We start from the raw sequence: 12,047 nt of genomic DNA on the forward strand, positions 1-12,047 counted from the left end.
AACAGAAGGCAAAACTAGCGCTGAATTTTGAACAATGTCACCTTGTTTCTCCTCACCATACCTCCATTTACTCACACTCTGTTTCTGGGCTTAATCCTTTCTATAGCCAGAGAAAAAAGTGAGTGAATGATGGCTAGCAGCAGCTGCTCTTTTTTCCTATAAATGCTATTCCTATGAAAGAGTGGCAGGAGCAAGCAAGAAAAAGCCATCAGCACAGTTGGGTGTCTGATTCTGCCTTAATGAGAGGAGACGGGTGCAAGACTCAGAAAACTTCAGAGAGTAGAAAAAGGGGTGAGCAAGTATAAATACTGTCTCCAGAAGCAATGAATGCTCCAACACTGGAAGTTTTTAAGATGAGACTGGACAGCCAGTCTCCTGCCTGAGCAGGGGGTATAGGGTTCCTGCCTGAGCAGAGGGTTAGACTAGATGACCTCCAAGGTCCCTTCCAACTTTGTTAATGTTGTTGTTGTTATTATTAAGCCACCAGTACTCATTTTTCATACCATTTTCCTTTCTATTATGATAAGAATTGATCTTAAGGTAAGTCTACCATTTCTGAGTGACTCCTGTTATTAGCAGTGGTAAGAGCAGGGACATAAAACCAGGGACTTGACAGTCGATTTCAACAACTGCCAGGGATACAAATACCAACCCTATCTTTTAAAGTGACTGTCTCAGACTCAGGAATTACAGAAATGGCTTGCTGCAGGAGAAAATACTTCTAAAGTCTATTCAAAAATTTCAGTTTCACTATGCATTAGATAAAAAGCAATATAATTTTCTTGCCTGCTTTCCAGGTGTTTCGTTTATGATGCAGTAGATGAGTAGTTTTCTGGCAAATAAACTCCACAGAACTAAGAGCAGGTGCAGCCAGGCATGTGGATATTCATAGATCTTCCTGTACCTGTTTAGTGTAAGGATTGGAAAACCCGTAAAAATTATTAGGTGGCTTTGGGCTGTTTGTGGGATATTAAGTTGGGCGGCATATAAATTTTATTGGACGGCATATAAATTTTATTAATAATAAAATAATAAATAAATATTAAGCAATATTGCTGAATGACAATACTGCGCAGTGCTGATACATGTGAAGATCAAATTTGGGCCTGTTTTCATGAATTTTTAGATGAGCAAGATGTGTTGAGGAGATCATTTAAAAATATAAAATGGGAATGTAACAGTTGTGCTTTCCAATCTTAATGGTACAGTGGCTCAGCAACAAATTCTTAGAAGCTTTCAATATGAGCAAGAATATTCTCCCTGCTGAAATTCATGGTAGTGATTTTTACCTAAACAAGGTCTATCATCTCTTCAGGCAATCTTTTTTTCTGTATTAAGTGTGAAAAATTGTACTCGATGTTGTGGGACCTGTTGCTCCTGGAGTGTTGCATTTGATTTCTCCTGGCAATTTGTCACTTCTCTTTACAGCTCCTTGCCAATTCCAAAGCACATACCTCACGATTCATCAGTGCCAATCTTCCATGCAACAAATTCAAAAACCGCCTAGTGAATATCATGCCCTATGAGCTGACACGGGTTTGCCTGCAGCCAATCCGAGGTGTTGAAGGCTCAGATTATATCAATGCTAGCTTTGTAGATGGTTACAGGTAAAGTATACCATCCTGTTCAAAGTCTGAATCTGTTTTGTGATATTCATCCTGCTTCTTTAATTTGGACACTTCTGTCAAGCAATACTGAGACAGGGAAAGCATGCATAATCAGTCCGATTTATGGAACATATATTAAACTATTTTTTCTTTTCTTCCTACCTTTTCCTTTCAAGCTTTATTAGTTAATTAAGTTAACTGAGAGATACAGGTTTCAGCATTCTTAGTTTTCCTGCAGCCAATCCACTGTAGGCAGCTTACTGTATAATTCATTATCCAACACATGCACATCTTGTCAGATCTCCTTCCAGCATTGCAATACAAGAAAATGAGCCCTTCCTATCACTTGATAGGTTTGATGCAGAACATGTGGCCCAAGGAAGAAATGAGGCTGCAGAACAGTTTACCTATAGTAGTGGATTCAGAGATATTTCATAGGATAATAATTTCTGCTTTAGGGGAAGCACTGACCTTTATTTTATTATCTCCCCCTCCCCCCCCACATCTTATGGACTGCCAAATAAATTGGCAATATGAAGGGTGACTTTAAAAAGACATGACGTCAGAGAGCTATGAATATAAAATAAGTTTTCACCCCAGAAGAATAAAGAGTTTCAGCAGTTATCAGATCTCTGGCTTGTACTAAAGCTAGAAAAGCAGAAGTTACTGATGATGCCTTGGCTTCATATACTGCCATTAACCTTATGAGTTGCCATCTTATTTTTATTTATTTATTTATTAAATTTATATGTGCCCCACCACCACCACCAATAAAGCAACTATAGATGGTGTGATACACTTTCATGTATATAGTGCTAAAACAGAAATGCTACTATTGAGAGAGGACTATTGAGTGCCTGCCAAACTGGAGGAGATAGCATTTCATGTCTTACCTAAACTGTCCCTGAGGGCTCCCATTTATCTCTTCCCATCCTTCTATTTGAAGTGAGCAATCATTCTCCAGCTTATCAAAAGGGATCAACTGGCCCAAGGTGCTACTGAAGCTGCATTTTTATTTGTTTCTCCTCCCCTCACCCTCGCTGTGCTCTCACTCTTTTATGATGTCTTATAAATCTACCATGGAGCAGCTTGCATCTCTGTCCTGCATCATTACAGCTGTCCTACACCAGATTCATTAATTTTTAGCATCAGTGACAGATTAAATGAGTGAGGAGTCTAAGGTTATATACAAGGATCTATAGTGCCCCATAGCGGTAAAATAAAGGTATCACAGTCTCAGTTATAGATTTGACTTCTTAATGTCACAATGGAATCTAGACCTCTATCCCTGCCTTCACAAGATTTAGATTTTGGGAGGCTTTAAAAGAGAATTCCCTATGATGCAGATGTTCAATGATTTCTACTTTTTCTGTACCTAGATTTTGTGATGTTAGATCCTTTGAGGCAGGGTGCATGTGATGTACCACCTGCTTAGATCCTTTGCAAAAGACACATCTCAGATTATCCAGTAGTAGCTGCAAATGGGCTCATAGGTTATGCAACTATGATCTAGCCTGTTATTTCAGTCCATGTGTTTAGAAAACACGAGGTTTCTTACATATGTAGACATAAATCTTTTCAGCACTGTTATGTATTTCATGATGGATCAGGTGATAATAATTGATCAGATATTCATCAGAAGTCTCAAATATATGTAATCTCCAACTATGCAACTGAATTTTTGGCAGCATAATTTCCCCAAATTAGTAGCATGGTTTCCTGCAATTTTGAAGCAATAAATGAAAATAATTATAACATAGGCCCTAAAATATTTGACAAACTGTCAAAGACTGCCCAAACCCAACCTAGATGTATGTTACAGTCTCCTTCCCATGCCAGAAGTGCCAGAGTTGGTCACTAATCTTTGATATCTTGCAGACAACAGAAGGCTTACATCGCCACACAGGGACCTTTGGCTGAGACCACAGAGGATTTCTGGCGAATGCTGTGGGAACACAACTCCACCATTGTAGTGATGCTAACAAAACTGCGAGAAATGGGGCGGGTTAGTAAGCATTCTGTGTTCTAGAGGGAGACTTGTACTGCAAACCTGATCTTCCATAAAGAGTTTGTTTGTTTGTTTAACAAATGTATATGGCTTCCTAACATAGGTAAAGGTGACTCTGGGTGGCTTGCAACATTAAAAATCCACAATATAAAAACCATAAAACCCAACTCACCCCCCATGGCAGCAGGAACACAAACTAGTCACTTGATCAGCTCCGTCTCTATTCAGGGTCCCCAGGCCTAGTGATAAAACAACATCTTCAGATGCCTTTTGAAAAAGCAACAAGATGGGGGCCAATTATACCTCCAAGGGAATTGTTTCATAGGGAAGGCCCTTTTTCGTGGTCCCACCAGATGTACATTCCCTAATAGATGGGGCCTGCAACCAAACATGCTTTCCCTCATTAGAACCGAGGACAATGTATCAATAAAAGGTAGAGAATGTGAAACAAAGCCTTCAGGGCTGGTAGGTTCTGCTGGGTTCCAGTTAGTGGCCAAAAGATCTGTCCCCTAAAATCAACTGAGAAAGCAACCTCTCATCCTTTTGTCGGGGCTGGCTTCATCTTGTGGTGAACTGCAGGAATTGCCTCAAATAATAGATCTTATACCGTTGTGTAAAGTGAAGAAAATTGTGCCTATTGTTGATGCATAGTTACTATAGGAGCATAAACTGGTGGATATGAGAGGAAATAGTAAGCATTAGGAACTGATGGAGAAAGAGGAGGTGGGGGAAAGCCTCTAATACTTATCTAACACTTTCTCCAAGAGTCTGGATTGATTTTAACACCACTTTGTGAGGGATCCTCTTGTGGAACTCCTACTTCTCCAAATCCATTTGAAGAAAACAGGCAGTCAACTTGATTACAAACAAAAGACAAAATAATACTAGAAGCCACTTGGGCCTTAGGATGGTGGTATCTTCTCTTGTCAACCTCTGCTACTACTGTTTGTTTCATTAAATTGAGCATGAGAGCCTCCGAAGTTGGCAGAGAAAAGTGGCTGTAGCCTATATTGTAAGTGAAAGAAGATAATAGCCCTTTGGCAGCATTCAGAAAGAGCAAACAAGTACAGGAGCCTTTTGTATATAAGCAGGAAGGAGTTCTGAAACACACAGATTTTCACAGGGAAGTGAGGAGATGCCTGATCTTCTAGTCAGGATACTCTTGATTTAGCAGCTACTACTGTGTCAGTGTCTCCATCTCAAATGGATATAACCATGCACATTACTGAAAAAAGTATTGATCAGAGAAAAATGTGGTTAAGTTGCAAAAGCTGCTTTTTAAGTTGCTCTTCAGTGCTCTAAGTCTATATGATCCAGGACTGTTGATTCAGTGGTTTGGAGAACTTCCTTATAGTACATGGATTACAATAAGCTCCCAACCACAACGAATTCAGAAGTTTTTCTAACACATTATTGGCATAAAATCCCCCAGGGATTACAAAGTGGAGAAACCAAGGCTTGTTGGTTTCGCATGTTGCTTTTATGGTAAACTCTTCTAGTTAAAGTTCAAGCTACACTGAGTCCTAGAGGAATAAAGGACTGCAAAAATCTGTCATGCTATGTGAGAAGGCATCAAATCATTAATGTCCCATAAGTGGGAAGAGCCTGAGACCAAGATTAAAGGCCACCACAGATGAACAGCACCAGGAGAAGACCTGTATCAGAGTCTCATTCTTGCCAAAACATTCTGAAAAGGCTTACCGTTGTTGTAAGAATGTTGGCCAACTCTAGATTTGAATGGTTCTTCAGTTCAGCTATATGTGCCAAAAATGGGAAACTTCCTTAAAATAGTAGAGATGACGGTTGAATTTGATGTTGTGGATTAGAACTATCTAAGAAGATTCGCAACCAAAGAAATCTATCTTGGAAAACAATTCGAAATGGGGTCATACAGTTACTGGCAGGAAAAGTCAAACAGAAGATTGTGGCAAATCTACAGTCAAGAAAATATTACTGGTATGCCAGACAGCACACCTGACAGCCATATGGAAGAAATTACTTCAGTGGTACATTTTGTAACAACAACAGAAACTGTGAAAATCTCCCAGCAAATAATGACTATCAGTGTGGCATTTTTTTTTTTAGAAGTTAGTTAAGCAAATGGGTATGACAATCATGTTTCCTAAAAATATAGAAAAATAGAGTATTGCAATAGATAATGTGAGAGTTTAGGACAATACTGGTGCCAACGTGAATAGAAATAACAGGAGGGAGATACAGACTTGAGAGTTAAACCTTCAAGCTATTTTGTTCATTGTAGTTCTCATTCATTGAACTTCGTGGTTAGTGAGATGCAGTAATACCTAAGGAGGCATCTGAATTGTTAAATATAAAAAAATCTATATGATTTTTCTCTGCATTAATTTATTAATGGCAAGTTTTAAAGCCTCATCTGAAAACACCCTCTCTGACAGAAACTACCGAAGGCCACACAATGAGAAGTTTCATATGAAGCAATAAAGCTTATCAAACATTGAACCAGGAAGATAAATGAGAGTACAACCTGATTGCTTATTGGAAAGTGTTGAGGGGGGAAAGGAGCTATTCAAGGCGAAACTCATCAGTCACTTCCAGCCGGAAGGGAGGAGCCATTTATTAAGAAAAGCCTTACACTGTCACTTTTCAATACTATAGTTTTCATGCAAGTAGTACTATATTGTTTGCCGCTAATGAATTGTATCTTTTTTTTTCTTTTTTGCTTTTCAGGAAAAATGCCATCAGTATTGGCCAGCAGAACGCTCTGCTCGGTACCAGTATTTTGTAGTGGATCCCATGGCTGAATATAACATGCCTCAATATATCCTTCGTGAGTTTAAGGTCACTGATGCTAGAGTGAGTATTACACAGCATATTCTGAATTCCTCAGTGTTGTTTCCATCCGAAACTGCAATTTCCATGGTATAGAAAGGCATTTATCATCAGGCATTGCTTACTGTCCTAACAGCCAGATTTAACCTACTCCCCTCAGTCTGCCCAGGAGTAAGCAACACTGTAAGATGAAATCAGGGTGCAGTGACTTTACTCTCTTTTCCACAACTAGGATGGGCAATCAAGAACTATCCGGCAATTCCAGTTTACCGACTGGCCAGAGCAGGGAGTACCAAAAACAGGTGAAGGCTTTATTGACTTCATTGGCCAAGTGCATAAAACTAAAGAGCAGTTTGGCCAGGATGGGCCCATCACAGTACATTGCAGGTGAGTTTGGGCATTAAGTTATCTCTGAAAACTCATATAGGGATAGGCTATTGGTGAGGTAAATAAGGTTGCCAGGAAATCTTGAGAGCTTCTGGTGTCACTGTTGTGTAAACAGAAGCATTTTAAGAAGGAAGACAAGCGGATTGCTGTTTTAAGCAGAAAAGTCTAGCATGGCATTTGAACTGAAGAGGTTTAGAGTGAGGGAGGTTTTGTGTGAAGTTGTGAGCTTCTGGGGTATCAAATCCCAATTCAAGCTGGGATTGTTACTCATTTACTATTTTCCTTGTACACAGTGCGGGAGTCGGACGGACAGGGGTGTTCATCACATTGAGTATTGTACTGGAGCGTATGCGCTATGAAGGTGTAGTTGACATGTTCCAGACTGTGAAGACCCTGAGAACACAGCGACCAGCCATGGTGCAGACAGAGGTAAAGCCATTTGCCATGCTATTTCCTGCCTTACAATGGAAGAGGGTGAAACCTGAACATTCATTAGATGAAAGTGGAGTGAGGATATGAGAAATCTAATTCTGAAACTAGGATAGTCTAACTTATCTGCTAATTGACCACTATTGCCCTTGCTTTCGTTCACATAATGATAATATAGTGTTATATGAAACATGAGATTTAGACTATAGATAGTAAGGTTAGTTAAAATAAACATTTGTAGTCTCTTTTTTTAAGCATAGAAAAGGTACAGTAAGAGAAAACAGTTGATTTGGCCAGTTGCTGGATATAAAAAAGTTTCTGGAGCACTGTATGAATTATTACAGGAAACAGATATAGTCCCCACCTTTTTCTGGCCAAGACCTGCAACTGGTCTTTGAATAATACACTGGAGGCATTCTGGAAAATAGGAGAAATGTATAATTAGATTTTATTAATTTTAAATTTAATTACAATTGAATTAATGTAGTTATTTTTCGGTCAGGTAAGTAATAGTTTGCTTTATCATTCTAAAACTACAATTATGTAATAGTTGGAGGGCAATATGCCATCTAACTTAAATAAAACAAATAAATAAACTACCCAAAGTTTTCAGGGATCACACGATGCAGGACCATATCAGATAGTGTATGCTTCAAAGTAACTTTCTTCATATTCTGCACAAGATTGGAAAAAGATGCTGCTGTGTAACAGGTTAATTAACTTAATGAATTCATTCTTTAAAAAATCATCTTTTCCTTAATCTTGCACTTGAAAAAAGCCAGGGTACTTTCCAAGTCCCTTTTGAAGCATCCACAAATCCCAAACTGCAAATCATAATCTGCAAATCATAATCCACAAATCCCAAACTGTAAATCATAATCTGTAAAAGCTGGGACAAGTGATACAAACGGGATAAAAAAAACCAAACAGCTCCAGCAGATATTTACAAGGGAATCAACCAGCCCTCTGTAAGTTCATCCTGAAAGGCAATCTGAATACTGTTGCACTGTGAATAATTTAATGATATCCAATCAGCCTGCCAGACGTAAAGGACAACTGAAGCCCCAGATCCTAGTTGAGTTCTTTGCCCCCTTACATGAGAACAGCAAGGAGATTCCAGTCTTTATTTGCTGAAAGAAAACTAAACTGTTTTTGTAACAGTTTGCTTCTGATCTACACATCTTATTCCCAACTGCTACTCTTGATATTATCCATCCAACCCTTCTTTTTCAGTGGGTTGGATGGGAGAGAATAGATAACTCATCTTTCATCTTCCATTCTGTATTTTATACCTATAACAACTGTGTGCCAAAAAGTACTACGATTTATTAGTAAACAAATTTTAATGTGAAGTGGTTAAGTATAAATGCATCCAAAAATTCTGTATAATTGCATTTTCTGTATAATGAAAGCAACTAGGTGCTTGCCATTAAACCTATAGATTCTACTGGGAATTAGCTCTCACCAGTCTTGTTGCTTGGCACTTTGAAGTATGATAAGTAAAAAGATGAGTCTGATATTTCTTTTTATTTGGTATAAGATCTAGCATCTGCTTGATACTAACTAGTCACCTCCTATATTTAATTAATTAGTTACAGGGTTTATATGGCCACCTATCTCATACAAAGACTCTAGGTGACTTGTAACACATCCATAGAACACAGTAAAAAACATAATTTCCCCCCAGGCATAAAACCAAACACCCTTAACCTTCTTATCCTGGCCCAGTGCTTGGGTGAACAAGCCATCCTCCTGAAGTCTAAAAGGTTAGAGGTCCCTCTCAATCTCCAGTGGGAGGCTGTTCCAAAGGATTAGGGTGGCCACGAAGGAGGAATAACTCCAAGGTCCATCAGATGGCAACATTTAAAGGATGGGACATGAAGCACACCCACCCATCCTAATCTAGTAGGATGGGCAGTTACCCTCAGGGAGAGACAGTTCCACCTGTGCCATGTAGGGCTTTAAAGATTATAACCAGCATCTTGACCTGTACCCAGAAAGCAACTGCAAACCTGTGCAGCTCACACAGCAAGGGTGTTACTTGAGTGAACCACAGAACACCCAAAATTGCCCATCATTCTGGACTAGTTGCAGCTTCTGGATGGTTTTCAAGGCCAACCCCATGTAGGCATATTGCAGTAATCCAAATGGGAGGTGACCAAGCCATGGGTGACTATGAACAAGGCCTCCCAGTTCAGAAATGGACACAATTGTATCAAGTTTTAAAAAATACCGACTAATATAAAGTGCACAACAAGACCTTCTATTCTGAATTTCTGAACTATGATGTAATAGAACAGTTGATAGCTACCTTTACACTTTACACTAGCACTGCTTTTTATTTTTCTTCCCTTTCCAGGACCAGTATCAGCTGTGTTATCGGGCTGCTCTGGAGTATCTTGGCAGCTTTGATCACTATGCAACGTAACTAATGCTTTCAACAAGTTGCAGCAGGAATGTCTAAGTGCAGAGACGGGTTCTTCCCAGCCAGCCGCCCATTTGTTAGTCCTTCTGTGCAGATGCTGCTGTTGCAGCAACAGCCTCCCCATGACCAACCAGTTTTGACCACAGTATTTAGGTACATTGCCACCATGCTAAAAATGGGACCATCTTCTAACATTTCCAAGTACCAGATGGATTTACGTTAATACCTACACTCCTTTTCCTCCTCCTCCTCCCTCCACCACCCCCAATAACAATTCATGGTGAGGGTCACTAGGTGGAAGGGACAGAATTTTTTATATATGTAAAATAGTTAACTAGCCTTTTATATCTTTTCTTTTTTAAAAAATTCTTTTGCAAGTCTTAATGTTTTGCTCAGGCAAAACAGGAGAATAGAGGTGGTGGGGTTTGAATTTTCCTTTGCTCCCCCCCCCCTTTATGTTGTCTCAACCATAGTGGCGCTGCCCATTTTCGGGCACTCCCAGGTTAATATTAGCACCTGGCTCATAGCTCTGGGATCCTCCAACTCTCTCTTCAGTCCTTCGTAGAATATCCATTTCCACAGAGTTGGAGCCAACCTAATAATTACTTCTAAAGTCTTTTTTTTCCATAGGCTTGTCTGTCAGATGGGACTCTAGCAGCTAGATCAGATGCTTGACCCAATTGACATGTGTCCAGTGACCTCATATATTTCAACAGATCCCATGTAAACTTTCTAATGGAAAGAGAGACCCACTGTCCTCAGAGTTTGTCTTGTTAAGATGGGAGGAAATGTGGCATTATTGTCATACTGTCAAGTTCTAAAAAGGGACCTCACCAAAACATTCCTTTATTTAGTCCTTTCTGTGCCAATAGCATCCTGAAGTGTGGTTACATAGACAATGTGGCCAACAAAGCATATCAGTGTATTTTCCAAGGCAAAAGAGCACAACTCCGGAAGGCCAGCCTTCCTGCACAAACAGCTCCCAAATGGGGGTGCCTTGGTTATAGGAGGGGGAGAAGGATTGGGGGTTTTCAAGTAAGGAAATCACTTCTTAGAAGCTGGGTTTGGGTCTAAATCTTGCTATCCTGTAAACATTTAAAAGTCATTAGAATGCTGTTATTTTCAACAATGTAAAGATGGTTTAATTAACTAATGTGGCAAGACTACTGGAATTAATTTAACGGTACTATATATTATTCCTCTTTATAACTTGCACTTGCACTAAAGGCAGGAAGATTACAGCCTTCTCCCAGGTGCAAAGCTCTAAAAATAATGGTGGTGGAAAGGTCTCTAACTGTATTATCCAATGTATCCAAATTGCATTGAAATCAACAATCCTGGGTGGTGATGTTGGAGAGAACATTCATTTTTACCTTGTGATAGCATAGTGCTGTAGGGGTCACTGTTGTATACAGTCTGTTTTCTATTTGTTAATAAAATTCTACAGCATCATTGCATAATTCTTGATGTTAATAAATTTGAATAATCAGGTTTCCTACATATTTGTTATGCTGTCTTTTATTTGGAAATAGGTAAAAAGATAAAACTCCCAGGAAGGAGCTCTGTAAAATCATAGTTGTGGGACAATTGGACCTGCTCTTACAGTACAAAGCAGGGTTGAAGCAAAAAAGAAGGGATGCACTCTCATTGGGCTGTTCCCTGGGGGGGACCTCCTTTGTCTCTTCCTGACAAAAATCCTTTATTAACCTACTACTTGGTTGTCAATCAGTACATATCACTTAAATCAGGAGTGTCAAACTGCCAGCCCGTGGGCCAGACAGGTCATGTGGAAGCCGCGCCCACCCCATTGCCAGCAATGGCAAAACTATCCCGATATGTTGCTCGACGTCATGTGACGTCGTGAGCTTGACATGTCTGACTTAAATGCACAGAATCCATGCATAGTTGTACTTTTTCAATAAAAGCCAATCTAAGCAAGTAAGCTGAATACAGAAGATTTGGGACATTCAAATACAAGAATCCACCGACACTGCAAAAATACTGATTTTTTATAACAGATTTGTTATGCTTGCAAGATTTCTAAAAAAAGCTACTTAATGATTTTGAGACTTGAGTAATTAAGTACTTAATTTCCTTATTGTTATATTTATGTAGTTGCCCTAGATTTGCTTTAGCAGGCAGATGTACTTTAAATATATTTTTCTTCTCTATTAGCACTCATAATTATTATGCCAACTTCAGTCAGAATTCATAATCCTGAAATTTATGAAATAAATTTCTGAGCATTTATATAATTTATTTTTCTGATCCCCTGAATATCCATGATTAACCCTCTCCCCCCACTCCCCAAACCTACAATAAAGTTATTAAGATTAGAGGCTCCTGAATCCTAGCGTGAGGTTTAACTTTTAAAATTACAAAA

The 12,047-nt window shown here is 39.2% G+C and overlaps 1 protein-coding gene across 2 annotated transcripts in view; it reads left to right on the forward strand.

Moving 5' to 3' along the window:
- PTPRF (protein tyrosine phosphatase receptor type F) overlaps window positions 1-11,164 on the forward strand; it is a 547,145-nt gene extending 535,981 nt beyond the window's left edge. For both annotated transcript variants that reach the window (XM_039323287.1, XM_039323286.1), the window contains 6 exons: window positions 1,429-1,607; window positions 3,486-3,612; window positions 6,322-6,447; window positions 6,656-6,810; window positions 7,104-7,239; window positions 9,599-11,164. In XM_039323287.1, the coding sequence (XP_039179221.1) occupies window positions 1,429-1,607; window positions 3,486-3,612; window positions 6,322-6,447; window positions 6,656-6,810; window positions 7,104-7,239; window positions 9,599-9,667 (792 nt within the window). In that variant the 3' untranslated portion in view covers window positions 9,668-11,164. The remainder of the gene's footprint in view (window positions 1-1,428; window positions 1,608-3,485; window positions 3,613-6,321; window positions 6,448-6,655; window positions 6,811-7,103; window positions 7,240-9,598) is intronic.
- Window positions 11,165-12,047: the final 883 nt, after the last annotated feature.

The sequence above is a fragment of the Crotalus tigris genome, unplaced genomic scaffold, assembly GCF_016545835.1.
Source record: "Crotalus tigris isolate CLP2741 ecotype Arizona unplaced genomic scaffold, ASM1654583v1 scf7180000024167.7108832, whole genome shotgun sequence".
Lineage (NCBI taxonomy): Eukaryota > Metazoa > Chordata > Lepidosauria > Squamata > Viperidae > Crotalus > Crotalus tigris.